Genomic DNA, 18,935 nt, shown 5'->3' on the forward strand with positions numbered 1-18,935 from the left:
TGGTCATGTGACAATTGTTCAATTAACGTGTTTTGAGTAAGCACATAAACGCAGCACCACTGCCTACTAGCCGCCTCTTCGTCATATCGCGATAGAGACCATCAGGCCACGGAGCTAACGCTGAGCAACATGGCGGAAGGTATGAGATTGGGGTTTTGACTATTTGGTACACTCCCTGTTTTCCTTGTGTGCTTGTTGATCCGCTCGACTGAATCAACTAGTGTCTTGGCATTTTGACAAGCCGTACATTGTCTGTGGTTCAAAACACGAAGAACTGCGACACTTGTCTTGTCACACTCGGCTTGCGAGTGAGCAAGCTGTGTCGTTAGCGCTCGTTGATGTTGCTAGCAGAATTTTACAGCTACGAGTTAGCCGAACCGGGCAAGAGATGTTGGTGGGTTGGACTGCGGAGAACATTTTTGTTTGGTAGATTGCAGGTTTGCTACTTAGGGAAAAACAACCCTTATGTTAACTCACGGAATTAGCATGTAATGTTGGTATTAATGTGTAGCTAAATGTCAACGACATGCATCGCGTCAGACTGTCTACATTATCGACACTAGCTCTGATTTTAATAACAGTCAACGCTCCGCTTTGTTCATTAGGGTATACTCTTATTTAAACCTAATTCGATACGGTCTGTTAAATGGATGGAAAATACGAAGGAGGAGACCTCACAGGACAGGGCAGGTGTCACTCCCTGTAAGGTATCGTCTGCACCACCTGGCAGAAGTGGCATAGCCAAGAGCACCACCTATATTTGGCCTGGACATAAGGGAACGTCTGCTGTGTGCGCCTCCTTAAGGGAAATCTACTTAACTCTCCAGTCTGTGGTTTTAGGGTTGTATATGAAGCTGCTTCATCACTACTGACCACAAATCATCTTTGTCTTTCTGAACATGTTTGGTGATTGAGCCTTCACTTAAATAAATAACAGCTACAGGAAAAAAAAGGCTGTTATTTTTTCTTTAAAATGACCTTTCCAATGCCCGTGTTCTGGTGTGATAGCTTGATAGCACTTTAATTGTAGTTATTGCAAAGTCTGGAAGAGACAAGACCATGTTTCCGTCCTGACAGTAGATTAGCATTTCACGCAAGTTTTCTTTCACCTGCACTGTTTTTAAATCCTGAAGGTTTGTTGCATATACAGTCGTTACAGGACGTGTGTTTGCTTTGTAAATGCATTAGTAATGCCTGCTGAATCCTGCAAAATCAAGATGGATTTGAGTCTACGCGAAGAATGTGTCCAGTAGCTGGTAGTTAGGTCCTAAGCTGCTGCTCCACCACACCGCCCTTCCTGTGTTGAGCTGATCAGGTGGTTTTCAGAAACACCCCCTTCAGCTCCTCATGACCAGAAGCTGTGCCAGTAACGGTTTACAAGAGAGGCCAGAGTAACGTGCCGTCTCAGCATTCTGCCCTCAGTAAAACTTTACTGGTTTAAAGGAAGGAAATGGGCCTCAGTGAAACTCTGTGGAATCTCTGCTGAGGCATGAATTTGTGTTGTAACACAATGATCTGTAGAAATACTTGAACGGAAGAGCTACAACAAAAATGCTCCTTCATGTCTTTAGATTCTGCCTTAGTCTGTTTTTTCTGAAATGAAAATGTTTTACTGTGCAACATTGGAGACACGAGAAAGTGTGCTGAACAAGAAAAATATTATGAAAAGTAAAAATCATATTTATCAAGCTCAACCTTTATGGTATGCTTCTCTCCTGCCACATTGTCACCACCATAAGAATAAGCTTTAAACAACAGATATGTTTGTAAAAAATGTAGAAAACAAATTGCGTAAATAAATCACAAATACTAGCTACTGTATATTGGAACCATTGTGCTTTGGACCAAAGGGGTAAGGTGCTTCAAAGGGTCCACTTCCAACCTGTGTCCAGAAATGGGTCTTCCTAACCTGCTTTCTGTGTCCCTTGCTTTGTCCTCTGTCTGTCTCCTTCACCTTGATGTGCCACAGAGGAGGTGGCCAAGCTGCAGAAGCACCTGGCCCTGCTCAGGCAGGAGTATGTGAAGATGCAGCAGAAGCTGGCTGACACGGAGAGACAATGTGCCGTGCTCGCCGCTCAGACCTCTGGCCAGGGTTCCTCCAGCCCGGCAGCAGCAGACACCTTCATTAGCCGCCTGCTGGACATTGTGGCCGACCTCTATCAGCAGGACCAGTACAGGTGAGGATTAGGATAGGAATGGAGGGGATCAAGTTTTGTTTGACATTTTGCTAATCCTTCAGTCCTGCAAATGCTATCTATCATGCACAGTAGTTATTGCCTCCCCTTGTGTGTGTTTTGATTTTCATTATGAAGGCCTAGAAAATTTGCGATGTGTGTGTGCTTTCTCAGAAGTGAATGTGTTGGTTTTGCAGTGATCTGAAAGTGAAAGTCGCAGGAGAGAAGCTCAGTGCCCATAAGTTTGTGTTGGCTGCTCGCAGTGATGTCTGGAGTTTGGCCAACCTGGCCTCCACCTCTGAACTGGACCTATCCGGTGAGCAACCCTGCTGTGATGTCACCATCTTAGAGGAGTAACTTAAATCATAATGAACATGTAGTTGTTACCTACTAACCCCTCTGTCGGTTAGCATTCTTATGGGTCAATAGATGTTGACTGACTATTTATTTTGGAATAGATTATGCAGACTGTCAAAGTCCAATATTTGACACAGATTAGCTGTAGCTGGGTTTTGGCCCTCATGCCTGTTTGTCAGTGAACTAATCAATAAGGTTTGAATTCACATACATGTCAGCAGATGACTGCCTGAGAAAGGTGAATGTTTTTGTAGAGGGCATCCAATTGAAGTTATTATTTAATTTTCATTGTTTGTCCAAACTGATTATCGTGTTAGAATTACAGCAGATTAGCGATTGATCGCTGTGTCCATTTCTGATTTCCAGATTGCAAACCTGAGGTTGCCATGGCAATGCTGCGCTGGGCATACACCGATGAGTTGGAACTCAGTGAGGATGATGCCTTTCTTATTGACTTGATGAAGCTGGCCAATCGCTTCCAGCTTCAGCTGCTCAGAGAGAGGTCAGCTCAATACCCACTTTTGCTTTGCAGGTTACAGTTAAACTTTGATTGTTGTAAGTGGCAGCGTTACTGTTGCGTAACATCTTGTAAAGCAACATGTGTGACTGAACGGTCTGAAAATAAATGTTTCTGTGGTGGGACAGGTGTGAAAAAGGCGTGATGTCGTCAGTGAATGTCCGAAACTGCATTCGCTTCTACCAAACAGCTGAGGAGCTAAATGCCAGCACCCTGATGAACTACTGTGGGGAGATCATAGCCAGTCACTGGGTGAGTACCCTCAGTGTTTGCACGAGGCCAACTAGGCAATTTGGGGGGTGTTCCTGTGTACATGTGTTGGCATACATGTGTGGAATGGATGATTTTGGCTGACAGCTGTTGCCACTGGAAAATAATGCATTATCAAATCACATTAGTTTACTATCTGCTATTAGCTTTCTGCATTATGTGATCTTCTACGTACTTTATAGCTCTCATCAGTCTTAGGCGTCAAACTCTGCAACCCTCACATTTATTCCTGTTTGACAGATCAGAGTTATGTGGTCACTGGTGTGAATCTTCTCATTTACGATGCAATAAATTCATAGAGGCCGCAGCTCGGCAGTTTTCAAGACAATTTTTGTGACTTTGCTGTAGAGAATGACTGACTGTCACTATTTCCTCACACCTCAGTCACCTTTTTTTTGTGTTTTTATTGGCTCCACCTCTGATAACTGCTCTTCACAAAGAGCCTACTTAAGAGTCTGCTAACATTATTTTGAGGTTTATGTCTTTCAATATTCAGCAATGACTCTTTGTTGTGTTTCATGGATTGCCTTCTATTAGGATGATCTGAGGAAAGAAGATTTCAGCACCATGAGTGCCCAACTTCTGTACAAGATGATCAAGTCTAAAACAGAGTATCCTCTCCACAAAGCCATCAAAGTTGAGCGAGAAGATGTCGTCTTTCTCTATCTCATCGAGATGGACTCACAGGTCAGCTCCCCACAGATACCCATTATTAACTACTGCTTTTCCCATGATGCTCGAAACACGACGTGTGTTTTGTTGTTCATGTTGTTATCTCTTGCTCTCAGCTGCCTGGCAAGCTGAATGAACTGGACAACAACGGTGACCTGGCACTAGACCTGGCACTCTCTCGTAAATTGGAAAGTATTGCTACCACTCTGGTTAACAACAAAGCCGATGTGGACATGGTGGACCAGAGTGGCTGGAGCCTCCTGCACAAGGCCATCCAAAGAGGTGTGGGGGTGTAATTGTCACTACATTTTTGTCAGTTGTCTCACTTTTGGTGTCCAAAATAAACATTTAGCATAGCAGTAAGGTGCTTCTGTGCTCCTCTGGCACCACTTGATGTCACCGACAGAAGGCTTAGCTTTCAGCTGCAAACAGAATGAACAATTTAAAGAGGATTGTGCAAACAACAGCTTACTGCAGCCAGTTTGGGGCCACCCACTCTGTTTTCATAGGGTTAGAAATATACCTGCCACGATACCCACTTTATCAAATTATTCAATAAACACTCAAGTGAAATGTCACTCACCCACTATCAGGTTTTTTTTTGTACAGACTGGGTTGTTGTGTGAGCACTAGACGTTGAAGTTAACACATGAAAGCAGAACATTTTTTTTTATCACGACTGTTCATCTTCTTTCTTCTTCCAGGTGATGAATTTGCCTCCATCTTCCTGATACGCCACTCAGCTCAGGTGAATGCAGCCACAGTGGGGGCGGTGGAAACCCCACTTCACCTGGTCTGCTCTTTCAGCCCCAAGAAACACTCTGTGGAAGTGATGAGCGGCATGGCACGGATTGCAGAGGCTCTGCTCAAGACCGGAGCCAACCCTAACATGCAGAACAGCAAGGGCCGGTAAGTCATGCGGCTCTTGGCTTGTGAACTTTATTGGATTGCAGAGGTGGCCAATGACCTTGCGGAGTGTGATGGTGCTTCTGTTTTGTATTCTGCTGTTTTTAGAACTCCGCTGCATGAAGCTGTGGCGTCAGGGAATGAGCCAGTGTTCAACCAGCTACTACAGTGCAAACAGTGAGTTACAGTCTGCCTTCAAATTGAATGACTGAGTTTGTTTCTGACATGGGAAGTCCCAAACACAGCATGCTTAGTGTTCAGTAAGTTGAATCATGAGATCATCACCACAGCAAGCTAATTGACTAAAATGGATAACATAAGATTCTTTTTCTTTTTATGGGCCATGCTGACAAATAGAAAGAGCAGACAGCAAATGTAACCTACTTTTCATGAGCTGTTATCTTTAAAAACATCACTGTACATTTCAGCTAATGAATTTTTGAAAAAATTGAAGACCATGTGCCCGTGGTCATTATTTAACTTATTTAACTAAAATAATCCTGCGTTGAACCTGATGAAATCTGTCCATCTCGTCAGACTTGACCTGGAACTCAAGGACCATGAGGGCAGCACAGCTCTGTGGCTGGCTCTGCAGTATATCACCGTGTCTTCAGACACCTCGGTAAACCCATTTGAGGATGATGCACCAGTATTGAACGGCACTTCGTTTGATGAGAACAGCTTTGCAGCCCTGCTTATCCAGAGAGGAAGCAACCCTGATGCGCCTGACACTACCACAGGTGCTCTTTCATAACCTCACTCCACAGTAATATCTTCCATGGAGTGATGCTTAAGCCTTTGAACACATTTTCATCTTCTTCTGCCTGTGTTTTATCCCCTGTAGGAAACTGTCTCATGCAGAGAGCAGCTCGGACAGGCAATGAGCCAGCTGCTCTTTTCCTCGCCACTCATGGAGCAAAGGTCAACCATGTCAACAAATGGGTGTGTATGAACATTAGGCCACAGCAGTAGGCCACAGAACAGCCACACAATTACAGAGTTTTGATAATCAGACTTGGTGGGCAAATAGTACTGCGTGTCCTTTTAACAGTTTCAAACATTTTTTACAGTGTCTCTAGGCCAGTGTAAGGTCTGAACCTGCTGCCAAAGTTTTTGTGAACTCAGTGTAGTATTTTACAGATAGCTAGAGAAAATGACAGATGCAGCTTTGTTCTCATTCCACATTTTATTCATGGGTAAAAAAGAATGTAAAATACATAATACTATACTCCCCGTGCCGCTGAGGAGGTCTCTTAGTTCATGTATCAGGCATCACAGGTGTGGCACCTGTGCACCAGTTACATGCTGTGTTACATACAGTGTGCAGTCACTGATCACTGTATATTTTTACTAATGAAGACATTATTAATCCCTTTACCTCCTTCAGGGTGAAAGCCCACTTCATACAGCATGTCGCTGTGGTCTGGCGAGCCTGACAGCAGAGCTGCTCCAGCAGGGGGCCAACCCCAACCTGCAGACCCAGAAGGCTCAGCCTGATGACACCCTTGGTGTGGCCTTGCAGACCCCCCTCCACATGGCCATAGCTCATAACCACCCTGATGTGGTGTCTGTCATCCTCGAGCAAAAAGGTCAGGATGTGTTTCAGAGTTTTATTACATCTGACTGCAAATATGTCTTGTGTGTTAAGTGATTTACATCAGTACACATCATCATTAATGTCCTCAAACCTCCTGAAATGGATCCACTTATTTCTGCCTTGATGGCTCTGTTGCAGCCAATGCGCTTCATGCCACCAACAACTTCCAGATCATTCCAGACTTCAGCCTCAAAGACTCTGTGGACCAGACGGTACTGGGCTTGGCCCTCTGGACAGGTATACAGCACTACACCTCCATGGGGAAACTGTAATACAGTTGGATCTGCATTGTATAAATTATGTTTTGCAGTGCATGACCTTGTTGCAAAACTGCGTAATGATCTGTGTATGTGATGTGTGAACATGTAAAATCTGTCCCTGTCAGGTATGCACACCATAGCAGCTCAGCTGCTGGGCTCAGGGGCTTCTATCAATGACACTATGTCCAATGGACAAACCCTGCTTCACATGGCCATCCAAAGACAGGACAGCAAGAGTGCCCTCTTCCTTCTTGAGCATCAGGCAGACATCAATGTTAGGTAACGCCTGGGTTGCTGCACCTGGAAAGCATTTGTAATTGTTTTGAGCATTTTATGTCTTTTCTTAGTTAGCTGACAGTCGAGATGACAGGAAATGAGGGGTGACACAGATGTGATGAGGGTTCCTGGCCAGATGTGAACTGTGCTCATTTCTGTTAATGGTCACCGCCTTAATTCCTTGTTAGGGGAGCGTTTTGAAATAGTTTGTGTGTAAATTGTTCATGTTGAATGTCTGTATTTTTCACCTCTGCTATCAGGACCCAGGAGGGACAAACAGCACTACAGTTGGCCATCAGTAACCAGCTGCCACTGGTAGTGGATGCCATTTGCACAAGAGGAGCTGATATGTCGGTGGTGAATGACAAAGGAGACCCCCCATTGTGGCTGGCTCTGGAGAACGGCCTGGAAGATATTGCGTCCACGCTGGTGAGAGAAATGCATATGCAACCAATTTAGAGATGATGGTAACACCTTAGTTGCACATTGAGACACTGTCAGCTATTAATTCAAGATGAAACCTGAATGAGACAATGCCTCAGGGATAGATGCATGTGGTTGTCAGGTTTGCAACAAACATCCACAATCTTGTTTTTCCTGTTCGATTATCTGCACTTAGAAGTGCTTTTATATTCTTTGAGTACTTTATTGATAGAGAACAATTTCTCACATGACAATTATATTTGGATAAAAAAGAAATTTGACTTATAGGAAAACTTAATCCAAAATGGGAAAATTGAAACAGTGTTGATGTTTGTATGTCCATATAACATGCAGCACTTGACACCGGTTTATGTCAGCCTGACTTTGAATCACTGAAGTAATGAAGGCAAATAGCTGCACAAAACTCCAGAGTGACTAGAGCTGGCAAAATTGGCAGCAAACATTTGTTTGATTATTCCTTCTTAAAAAACAAAAACAGATAAGTTTGAACCATTGCAATATCTGTTTTTGCACATTAGGTCCATAAGAGGGCAAACCAGCACGAAACATACTACTTATATATTATTTCAGCATAAACAGATTTTAAAAGATGTACATGCCTACTTATTACAAAATAAAATGATGTCCTATAGAATATTTGTGGACAGCCCTAATAGTGACCTGTATTCACACCTGGAGCACTTAGTCTGCATTAAAGCCTTCTTACAGGCTGTATACTGTATGTGTTTTTTAGATTTCTGGCTGGGAAACAATAATGTTTTCTTGCATTCTGACTGTTTGGGTTCTGTCTGTCCCACCAAGGTCCGTCATGGCTGTGATGCAACCTGTTGGAGCACAGGGCCCTCTGGCTGCCAGCAGACCCTCCTGCACAGAGCTGTTGATGAGAATAATGAGGTCTCTGCTTGCTTCCTCATCCGCAGGTCAGCCAATCTCCTCATCGTTAGGGTTTGGGAAATCTAATCCCAGTCTGGGATGCACATATTAGCCTAAACTGTGAATCTTTTGCCCTGTGGACAAAACATTATGCTAAAAAAACATCACAGCTTTTACCAAAGTTTCCCACTTTGATGGAATGAATGATGGAACAGATGAAGATATTACTTGGTGTCATTTAGATGCATGTAACTTGCTGTCTTAATTTACTGTCTGCCTAATGCGTGTGTGTAGTGGTTGTGACGTGAACAGCTGCAGACGGCCAGGCCCTAATGGGGAAGGAGACGAAGAAGCCCGAGATGGACAAACGCCCCTCCACCTGGCAAGCAGCTGGGGATTGGAGGAGGTGGTGCAGTGCCTTCTAGAGTTTGCAGCTAATGTTAATGCACAGGTCAGTCTGCTTGTACTTTTTTCCTGCCATTACAGCTAATGAGCGATTACTAAGTGAGTTGTCAACATGCTCTTTTCAGCAGTGTTCAGTCATGTGTCTGTCTGTTTCTGTCAGGATGCAGAGGGCAGAGCTCCCATCCACGCTGCCATTAGCAGCCAGCACAACGTCATCATACAGCTCCTCATTTCCCATCCAGACATTCGTCTCAACATTCGCGACCGTCAAGGCATGACCCCCTTTGCCTGTGCCATGACGCACAAGAACAATAAGGCAGCAGAGGCTATCCTCAAGAGGGAGCCAGGTGCTGCTGAACAGGTAACACTGACATGAATGCACCAGTTTGTGTCACTGTTGCGCCACAAACATGACGCACGGTTACAGTGTTAATCTCTCCTGATCCCTGCCTCTCTATTTCTGTCCAGGTGGACAACAAAGGACGTAATTTTCTCCATGTGGCTGTGCAAAATTCAGACATTGAAAGTGTCCTGTTCCTCATCAGCGTCCAAGCTAACGTCAACTCCAGGGTTCAGGATGCAGCCAAACTCACTCCTCTCCACCTGGCTGTCCAGGCCGGATCTGAGATCATTGTCCGCAACCTGGTAGACACCTCAGATTCTCTTGGTCTCCTGCATTTACTTTAAGTGATATTGAAAGAGTGGTGAAGTCGGTGCAGTTTTAATTTCGCATTTTTCTACTTCCAGCTGCTTGCCGGAGCCAAAGTAAACGAGTTGACCAAACACAGGCAGACAGCACTACACTTGGCTGCCCAGCAGGACTTAGCCACTATTTGTTCTGTGTTGCTGGAGAATGGTGTAGACTTTGCTGCTGAGGATGAGAATGGCAATAATGGTACCTGTACACTGTTTTTATTGTTCTGCTTTTGTTTCTTTGTAGTCTGGGAGGCCTCTATTAAATCCATGGCACCCACCTTGTCAAATTTCCAATGTACACAATGTTCAGATTACTGATTAACTTGGGAGTCCGGCCTGTCTGTCATTCATCTCAGAACAGTTGAGTTATCATTCCCTGCCGTTATTAAATACCAGTATTCAGTATTGCCAGATAAGCAGTGCAGGATGTGTCTCCAACAATTTTACAGGCTCAATGAAAGCATCAACTGTACGTTTTATGCTTAGGGAAATTTATCAGCAGTGACCAGAATAACAGAAAACCCTGTCTGTCAGCTGTCATATTTGGTGCAGGGACTCAACAAGGGACCTACAGCTGTGTTAATCAAATATCAGTAATTTGCTCAAAGGCGTTCATTGTTCAGATGTATTGATATCCAGATTATTTTGCTAGAGTGTTCGTCAAGATAAAGGGTTAGTTACAATATAGAGTTGTCCCCACAGAATTGGTTTTGGCCTCGTCTCATTTAAAGGAGTCATTTCTTTCAGCTTGTGTGTGTTGTATTATTCATTATCATCCCACCACCCATAATCCCCCTGAGTGACATTTTATTCTTTTGTCCGTCCTTCTCGTTGTCTCCCCAGCTCTGCATCTGGCTGTGATGCAGGGCCGCCTTAACAATGTCAGAACCCTTCTCACAGAGTCCAACATTGATGCCGAGGCCTTCAATCTCAGGTACGCTCTTTCACAGTCAGATGTTACCTTGAGATCAATGGGGTCCTGCCTGAGGTCACTGCAGCGGTACATTCATATAATAGACTGTAGAAAATTGGATAGAAACTGAGTATTAACAATGTAGAAACTGTCAGTAGTTTAGACATAACTTACAACCTTCTGTAATCTATAATGTGGACTTGCCTGTCTCCCTTTCATTGTATATGTCTGCTCAGGGGTCAGTCACCAATGCATGTGCTTGGCCATTATGGAAAAGAGAATGCTGCTGCCATTTTTGAGTTGTTCCTGGAGTGTATGCCTGAATACCCTTTGGACAAACCAGATAATGAAGGGAACACAGGTACTACAGCTAGCTTAATTATTACTGCTGTTTACAGTATACCAATAGCACATTATGACCAGTGGTACACTTGTGGTGCAATGACTGTGACCTGTATTTTATTCCAGTTCTGCTCCTGGCCTACATGAAAGGAAATGCAAACCTGTGTCGTGCCATTGTAAGGGCTGGGGCTCGACTGGGCATCAATAATAATCAGGGCATCAACATTTTCAACTACCAAGTTGCAACAAAGCAGTTGCTCTTCCGCCTTCTAGGTAATGTTTCACATTTCATTATCTGTCAGGCATTCAGTATATATTAAAATGACAGCGCCATGTTACAGTGATATGCTCTGATACAATTTATCTGACCCCCATGGTGACCTCTGGGTTCACTTTTTCTTTATTGCTTCCCTGCATTTGTTTAGATATGCTGTCCAAAGAGCCCCCTTGGTGTGATGGGTCTAACTGCTATGAATGTGTCGCCAAGTTTGGTGTTACAACACGGAAACATCACTGGTTAGTAGTGTGGCTTTTTATAAAAATGCACAATAAATGATCTTTTTATTCATTCGACTGATATTTAGATTTTGCGTCAGACTGCATGATTAACCCTGTGTCTCCTCCTTGACTCTCCTCTAGCCGCCACTGTGGGCGCCTGTTGTGCCACAAGTGCTCTATAAAGGAGATACCCATCATCAAGTTTGACTTGAACAAGCCGGTGAGGGTGTGTGACATCTGCTTTGATGTACTAACTCTGGGTGGGGTATCGTAATGCAGCAGCCTGGACATCCTCCACCCTGTGACACTGGCCATGCCAGGCCCAACTTGGCACAATTATTCAGGCACACCAGGAGAAGGGACATCAGTAGCAGGACATACTAACAAGAGATTCCCGGACAGTTATGGTGGACCGTCACCTTTATACTATTCCAGTCTATGAAAAACTATTAATGTTCTAGAGGGGTGTTTCAAATAGAATGTGAGACATTGTCTTTTTGTTTCTGTTCTGATCAAAGTATCTTAAAGTGGATATAAGCGGCTCTCCAGCTCGGTCATGGCTGGACTGAGCTTGTTTATCAATTTCCCATGTTCAGTGATGTTTGTAATGAGTAGCTCTTATTATCACAAGCAGGTAGCTTCTGCAAGTAGACATTTCGATTCAGTGACGAACATTTGAATGATCGAGTCACCTTTGAAGGGGTTTTTCCTGTTCTCTGTGGGGATATTTCACCATCAGCAGCCTTCATGCTACGCTACCTGCCCAAAGAAAAAAAAACAAAACATCAATGCTACAACATGAATATTTCCATTTAAATGAGCACCAAGGCTGCTGTCAACCAAGAGCAGAGTGAAACTGTAAAATGCCCCTTGATCACTCGATCTACAATGACTGAACTATCAGCATGTTCTCTGTAATCTTTTATGTTCCACTCTTTCGTCACCCCAACTCTGTGTTGACTGGGTGAAGTGGGACAGACGAGGAGGAAAGGAAAGCAGCTCATTTTTTAAATCAGCATCATTTTCAAATGAGATCTAATTTAGTCAGATTCAGAGTCGGAACATCGACATTGTATTACTTTACTGTTTGAGGTGAAAGATGGCACAACTGGACAAAGATGAAATTCATCATGAAATGGGGTTGTTTTTCCTCCCTGACTGGTACATAGTCTATCATGTGTGGGCATCAGCCAACTTAAACGGGATGTTTACTTTTTAACATGGCAAGTTGGGAAAATGTGACCTGAGAACGCCTGTTTTAACACAAAAGGAATAGAAACATGGTCCCCAAAACAAAATTCTGTAAACAGTCTTCTTCCTAAGTTACAGAAATGCCTAATATGCCTATGCATGTCATTTAATTTGTAGCCTGTACATGTCATTGTCTTAATCATATGTCATATTTCAAAATCGGTCACCAAATGATTACATTCCATTTTTGATCTTCCATGAGGTCCGCTTTGGAAGGTGTTATCGTCGTCCCCACAATGTTGCCTCAAGTCAAGTTGTTGTCTTGACCCATCACATTTAACTTCTTGATTTAAGCCTAACAGGTGCACTTTATCAAGATCACATGGCATTTCCGATCATTGGGGAGAATGTGGAGTAGAGGGATGGCCTGGTAGTGGGGCCTCTTTAAGTATTGTTAAATTGTACAGATAAATGTGTGATATTTTTGACCACTACAACTGTTTTGTACTTTAATGCAGTTTGTGCTTGTCATTGTGACAAACCTAAATCTTGCCTCTGTTAATCTTTTATGCACATTGTTTAATCTTTTATGCACATTATATTGTATCTGTATGCTCAGATATCTAGCCTGTCTCTTCCTGGTGTATCCTTTTAGAGAAAGGGAGGACAACTTTACATAAAGGTTATGAAAAACCAGTGGATTGACTTTTCTTCATTCTACCTTTTTATTACATTCATTGCTGTGATTTACTGGCAAAAGTCCCTTTATTTTCCTGAGTTTTGTGTTGCTAAAAAGCAGGCCATGGATAGGTCCATTTTCTGGGCTGGCTCAGAGACTAGTACTCTTCAACAGAGCACGAGTCGGCATGTGGAGGGCAGCCGTCGTACTTCTGCAGGTTTGGGTCTTCCTCTGCTGCAGATGGGTCTTCAACACAGACACAACGAACACCACTGGATCCTGGAGAGAAGAGTTTCCGTGGAACACCAGTCCAGCCTCTTTCCACTCCACCACTGGAGAGAAAAAAAAATTAAATCAGCCCTGCAAATCCTTATGAATACCAGTAAAACCTGCTGGCATAAGACCTGCTCCATTACAGATAAGCAGTACATCAACATTGCATGATGTGCTCTGTAAGCTTCTTAATATTTGATTAGGCCAGAACTATTTCCATACCTCTTTGTGGAGCACCAGACTTGTCCTCCACTGGCAGCACTCCACTGTGAGTTGCAGGGTGGAAAGCGTAGCATCTCAGCCGCAGACTGGGCCTTGATTTGCTGGCCCTCTGCTAGCAATGCTTCTGCCTGCAACAGGGCCTCTGTGGGCTGCCCGGTCTCGCTGTAGAACCTGCCTATTACCAGACCTGAAATTCAACACAGGAGAGGCTGGTACTTTACTTAAGATGATGATGGATGTCGATCGATGAGGAGAAATGAGGTGGAGCACCTAAGTGGGCAGCACTACACATCAGTCAAAAGCTTTTGCAGTTCAAAAAACTGTACAAGCTGTAGCTCTCCAGGATGTTTCCATGTGTGGAGCCAGCTTGTGAAAGATATGGAGAAACAGGAGTTTCACTACCTCATACTGCACTTTGTGCAGTTATACCAACATCAATAGTACTGGCTTATTTTTTCATTTTTGAAGGACCCCTTCATAGCTCTAGTTTTCATATTTGGTATTAAGGTCCCTAATGTAGTACAGTTTAGGAATCAAGTGATCTTCACAGGAAGATGAGGATTTTTTTGAAAAATGGCATAGGAAAAAGTAATGTCAGTGGTGGAAGAAGTACTCCAATCCTTTACTTAAGTAGAAGTAGAGATACCATGCTATAAAAGTACTCCATTACAAGTCCTGAATTCAAAATGTAACTATAGAAAAGGACAGAAGTACCAGGAAAAAGTACCCCAAGAATAAAAAAAAGTAAAAGTACTCATTATGCAGAATGGCTCCTTTCACAATGTAATTATCGGATATCATATTATTCTGTTTTTATTCCTGTGTTCCAACTGCATCTAAAAGCATTTCAGTGCTACAGCTGGGTAAATTAGTAGTATAGTTCTGCATCGTATCATAAATGTTTTTTTTTTTTTTTTGATGAAAAAAGTAACTAGTAACATACAAATGTAGGGGAGGAAAAAGGACATATAAAAACAATCCATATGAATAAAGCTGAACTGAAACTGATCTTACAAGATGCTCAAACAGTAACTACTGACTGAATCTTGTCAATGAAGAGATGAAAGTGCTGTACCAAATATTCTAATGAGAGTCGCTGGGACAAACATTACATACCTACAGCTTGGTAGTCCCTCTGATAGAAGGCTAGCCAGTCATAAAGAGCCAGCACCTGCAGTGGGGACAGACTGGACACATCATCTGTCAGACCAGTTTCTGTGAAGTCCCCAGTGATGAAAGCCAGTGAGGCATCTTTGCCTGAAAATGCAACATATGTACAGTACAGTGTCCAGGATAATAATGCACTCTAGCTGCTTATGTGCTATTATTAGACTAGAATTCATGTTCCTGATTTCGGTTTGTTGAGGGATTGGAGTGTTACACAGCATTAGGCAATGTTTAACCTGTGTCTTACAATTACACATAAAAAAAATCTCTGGTTAAGTTGACACATTGTGGGGACTGCAGACAAGAGGGCAATCACCTGCCATAAAGTGATAAGCACCACCAGGTCCATAGTGCTTGTGTCCCTTTTGTACATCAAAAACCTGGCCCAGAATGGCCAGGTACAGGCCCTTGCTGCCTTCCTCCCCGTCGTACAGAGATAATTCACGGCTGCTCAGGAGGCGCACAGAGGGCCACAGAGTTGATTCATTTCCAAATTTAACGGCCCACTCGCGAGAAAGGAACAACACAGCCAGTGATAAAAACGCGACAAATACATAGCTGAGCATGGTGTCCCTCCACCGGTTCGGCTTGTTACGCTTACATCACATCAACACTCCCTCTGACAACAACACAGGTGCTTCCGAGTACGGTAACTCTACCGCGCGTGCGTAAACCATTGACGCAAAGGACGTTCGTTCCAAGGAAGCTCACGTACAGGACGTCAATGCGGTAGTAGTGAACAGCAGAGCTCGAGCTGTAGGTTAGAGGTCTGTGAACAGACCGGTATAACCGTTTCAAAACTGACACTCGGTGGGCTGCAGAGATTTTCGGGGGAGTCCTAGGTCGGTGAAACAAACATGGGGAACGCCGAGAGCGGCTGCGGTGGAGGAAGCGGCGACGAGGAAGACATAGAAACTGAGAGCCCGGGCTTCGCGGAAGACAGTCCGGCCTCTGCGGCCACTGGCGTCGGAGGCGGTGGAGGCTCCGGTTCTGGTAGAAGCGGAAGAGGATCGAATAACGTGTCCGTGCCCACAGGTGGACCACCTACCCCCGGGGTCCTCCTAGAGCAAGTCAAACTGAGAGAAGCAGCGGCTCGCATTAGCGACTCAGGGATCGCCATTCGGGAGTCTGTGCTGGCTGGGAATGAGAGTGTGCTGGTGCGGTGGTTGGAGGACCGGTTAAACCGAGGAGAAGAATCTGTCAATGTAGAACAATTCTGTGAGATGTTGGAGAGCAGAGATGCCCCGAGAGATGAGTGTGAAGAGGTATAAAAACATAGGAAAGCAAACGTACCTCTCACAAGTCTTCGTAAATGTCACTATTCGGAATGTCATGCCTGCTCTTGAGCGAGATTAGAAAGGTTTATTGCTGTGGCCATGCCCAGTCATAATGAGTAATTAGAAAATATGACTGCCCAGCGAGGTCAGGAACTGGGATAAACCAGTGATCGTTCCATACTCTTAAGGGTGTGTCAGTGAATGAAAACGAATGAGCTATCCTGATGTCACCTTTGCTTGTCAGGTCTATTGTCACCGGGTGTTCGGCTTTGGCCTCTTGTAGCATAACTCGCTGCTTTGTTGGCTGACATCTGTTGTGGCAGATGAATGGGTTAACTAATGAATGTGTACTTTAGTCTGCATTTGGCTTTGTGTGGGTACATGGAATGCCACAGCTATACTGTAAACACCACAGGGTGCATTTGGTCATGTAAAAATCCAACCCCCATGAGACCCAGAGATGACAAACATGACTTGTTCAACAGCTATAAAAAGTGTATAACTCAATAATGAGCATCAGAGCAGGATCATATTGTGTGCCGCATTAATAAGGGATACCAGTTGTTACCTATTTGTGTTTTAAGTTATAACTGTATGGATTAGTGATGGTGTGCACAAATGGGAGTGATTGTGTCAGTACCTTAAGTGTCACAATGTGAACTGTCTTTGTCCCTGTTTCAGGCCTTTGGACAGTTCGATGCGGAGGGGGATGGGGTGGTGGATGTAGAGAGCATGTTGATTGCTCTGAAGAACTCCAATGGAGCTAATCTAAAGGGAGAGCTGAGTCATGTGATAAGACAGCTACAGGCATGCTCCCTAACTCCAGGTAGGAGATGTGATTTGTTTCTCAGGATCAACAAGGTCAGCTTTATTTGCATAGGTATTGTCAGCAGGATGTAGCGGATTTGACTTGTATTTTTTCTCCATAGGTTTTGTTGACATATTCTCCAAGACCAAAGACCGGTTAGGGGCACATGCCTCTAAGATCCTTAAATTCTTACACAGGAATCGTATTCCCAGCAGTGCCATCACTTTCCCTGTTTTAGAGGGCTACAACAGCATCTGCACCATGAGGTCCAGTGTGGTCCAGGACTACTTGGAGTTCCTCTTGCAGAAGGAGAAAGGTGAACACCAGAGCTTCTGAAGCATAAAATGGCCATGTAGTGCTGAATAAGAGGTTTAACTGTACATTTCTGAATGTTCTCCTGTGTATTTCGAAGAATACAGTAACACTAAAGACATATTCAGAATTATATCTGTCTCTCATTGCTGCACACCATTCAGACTGTCATTATAATCTGTATTTGTTTAAGATTTGGATATCCAGTACAGAGCAGAGCTGGACCACGATCCAGAGGTGGACAAGGTCAAAGTAGTCACACAGTGCTACAGCACAATAGAAGCTTCATCCAACGCTGCAGACATTTACAAAATGACAAATGGGGAAACTGCATCTTTCTGGCAGTCGGACGGCAGCGCACGCTCGCACTGGATAAGGCAAGGGCATCCACTCTGTAAAATGTGACTCGAGGCTTTACAGCTGATTGTCATGTGTGCCGAATGCTTGGATTGTGGAGTTTTTTTGTTGAAATGTATGTGATCAGTTTTAAGGTTGAACCTTGTCTCTTTTCTGTTCCCAGATTGAAAATGAAGCCAGATGTGGTTTTGAGACGTCTGGCCATTGCCGTGGCTTCTAACGACCACAGCTATATGCCACAGCTTGTTTCAGTTGCTGTAGGGAAAAACCGGCGTTCCCTGCAGGAGATCAGAGATATCCGCATCCCCAGCAATGTCACAGGCTATGTAGCTCTCTTGGAGAATGCCAACATCACACACCCCTGTGAGTCACCACCTGTTGGACTTTCTGCTTTTTGGTTTGTCCTTGGACTTGTGTGTTTCTTCACTGGTGCTTAAGGAGAAACTGTCTTTCTCATTTCCTCCTGCTTTTGTGAAGATAGGGCATGGTGTCAGCTACAGAGGAGCACCACAGGGTTCATAGATAGTTGAATGGTTAAGTGCCTCACTTCTGAATCCACATGTAAGCTTCCACGAGCCTAGGATTGCATGTTGCTAGAATGCAGGAGTCAAATCCAGGCATTGGTGGGGGTACTTATTGGTCTGTTTTCAGCAGGGCTTAAACTCGGGATTTCCATCTTCTTCTGCCTCAGGTCTTAAACGACCTTCTGTATAGCTAATAGGTTGTTTGCAGTCACGTGACATTAATTCAGACAGAGGAAGTGAAAACTGCAATGGATGCGATGAAGGAAGTTCTTACTGGGCAAATTTATGTGAAACTGTGAGAGAAAGGTATAAACAGAAAATCAGAACATATGTTGGATGTGACCCTTACATTATGAAGAGGAGCAATTTTTCAGCTGAACTGAAAGTTTGCTGCTACTGAGGCCGTGGATATAGCCAACTATCTGCTCATTCAGATGTCGTTCTACTCTAGAAAACAAATTAAAGCAGACAAAAGTTTGGAGGCAAACGACTTTCTAGTTAGCAGTTGGATCCACAGCCTCAGTACCAAAGTGCTCCGGGATGACTCGTTTTTTTCGAGGGTGCGTAGGTTTTGTTTTCCTGTCGATTAACCAAGCAGCAAACTCTCAGTACTGCAGTGCTGAATGTTGATGTTTATGTTACGGTTGTTTGCAAGGTTTACCACTCGCACAGATCCACTGAAACACTACTACTAAACGTGGATTGTTGCAAAACAAGACAGGGTACATTATTTATGTTCAGCTGTCTTATGTGAAACTGTTAACTCTGATTTAACAAGCATTAGTCGTGTTGCTTGTAGTCATTGTGTTAAATCCACCATAGATTTAAAACAACAGCTAATGTTACATCATTTCCACCATTAGCCGATTCGACTGCTCCCAACCACAGACAGTTAACAAGCCATTTTTTTCCATTGTTTTTTGGT

General features: G+C 43.8%; 3 protein-coding genes across 3 annotated transcripts in view; 2 read left to right on the forward strand and 1 right to left on the reverse strand.

Annotated features, from left to right (window-relative positions):
- Positions 1 to 93: 93 nt before the first annotated feature.
- ankfy1 (ankyrin repeat and FYVE domain containing 1) lies at positions 94 to 13,087 on the forward strand. The gene is made up of 25 exons (XM_076749769.1): positions 94 to 139; positions 1,970 to 2,177; positions 2,372 to 2,490; positions 2,898 to 3,033; positions 3,177 to 3,300; positions 3,856 to 4,005; positions 4,107 to 4,272; positions 4,695 to 4,899; positions 5,005 to 5,073; positions 5,434 to 5,636; positions 5,741 to 5,838; positions 6,284 to 6,485; positions 6,632 to 6,730; positions 6,879 to 7,032; positions 7,290 to 7,458; positions 8,275 to 8,393; positions 8,641 to 8,797; positions 8,912 to 9,112; positions 9,220 to 9,396; positions 9,499 to 9,646; positions 10,291 to 10,381; positions 10,597 to 10,721; positions 10,829 to 10,975; positions 11,128 to 11,218; positions 11,342 to 13,087. The coding sequence occupies exons 1-25, from the start codon at positions 130 to 132 to the stop codon at positions 11,472 to 11,474; spliced, it is 3,501 nt and encodes a 1,166-aa protein (XP_076605884.1). The 5' UTR covers positions 94 to 129; the 3' UTR covers positions 11,475 to 13,087.
- A 54-nt stretch (positions 13,088 to 13,141) lies between these two features.
- Positions 13,142 to 15,407, reverse strand: cyb5d2 (cytochrome b5 domain containing 2). The gene is made up of 4 exons (XM_076749770.1): positions 15,049 to 15,407; positions 14,682 to 14,822; positions 13,566 to 13,752; positions 13,142 to 13,402 (listed from the first exon to the last, which is right to left on the reverse strand). The coding sequence occupies exons 1-4, from the start codon at positions 15,296 to 15,298 to the stop codon at positions 13,228 to 13,230; spliced, it is 753 nt and encodes a 250-aa protein (XP_076605885.1). The 5' UTR covers positions 15,299 to 15,407; the 3' UTR covers positions 13,142 to 13,227.
- Positions 15,408 to 15,463: 56 nt separating this feature from the next.
- The window catches only part of zzef1 (zinc finger, ZZ-type with EF hand domain 1), a 33,368-nt gene continuing 29,896 nt past the window's right edge, over positions 15,464 to 18,935 (forward strand). Inside the window, exons 1-5 of the mRNA XM_076749768.1 lie at positions 15,464 to 15,997; positions 16,691 to 16,835; positions 16,939 to 17,133; positions 17,323 to 17,506; positions 17,650 to 17,849. Of these exons, the coding sequence (XP_076605883.1) occupies positions 15,590 to 15,997; positions 16,691 to 16,835; positions 16,939 to 17,133; positions 17,323 to 17,506; positions 17,650 to 17,849 (1,132 nt within the window). The 5' untranslated portion in view covers positions 15,464 to 15,589. The remainder of the gene's footprint in view (positions 15,998 to 16,690; positions 16,836 to 16,938; positions 17,134 to 17,322; positions 17,507 to 17,649; positions 17,850 to 18,935) is intronic.

Source organism: Chaetodon auriga, chromosome 15, assembly GCF_051107435.1.
Source record: "Chaetodon auriga isolate fChaAug3 chromosome 15, fChaAug3.hap1, whole genome shotgun sequence".
Taxonomy (NCBI): Eukaryota; Metazoa; Chordata; class Actinopteri; order Chaetodontiformes; family Chaetodontidae; genus Chaetodon; species Chaetodon auriga.

Bases quoted from the DNA above. Each gene is read 5' to 3' on its own strand.
- ankfy1 (XM_076749769.1), top strand. The intron at 4,273-4,694 runs GTGTGGGGGTGT...TTCTTCTTCCAG, and splicing joins GCACAAGGCCATCCAAAGAG to GTGATGAATTTGCCTCCATC. The intron at 10,976-11,127 runs GTAATGTTTCAC...GCATTTGTTTAG, and splicing joins GTTGCTCTTCCGCCTTCTAG to ATATGCTGTCCAAAGAGCCC.
- cyb5d2 (XM_076749770.1), bottom strand. From the start codon at position 15,298: ATGCTCAGCTATGTATTTGTCGCGTTTTTATCACTGGCTGTGTTGTTC. The intron at 13,753-14,681 runs GTATGTAATGTT...GTTGAATTTCAG, and splicing joins GAGGGACTACCAAGCTGTAG to GTCTGGTAATAGGCAGGTTC. The intron at 13,403-13,565 runs GTATGGAAATAG...TTTTCTCTCCAG, and splicing joins GTCTGGTGCTCCACAAAGAG to TGGTGGAGTGGAAAGAGGCT.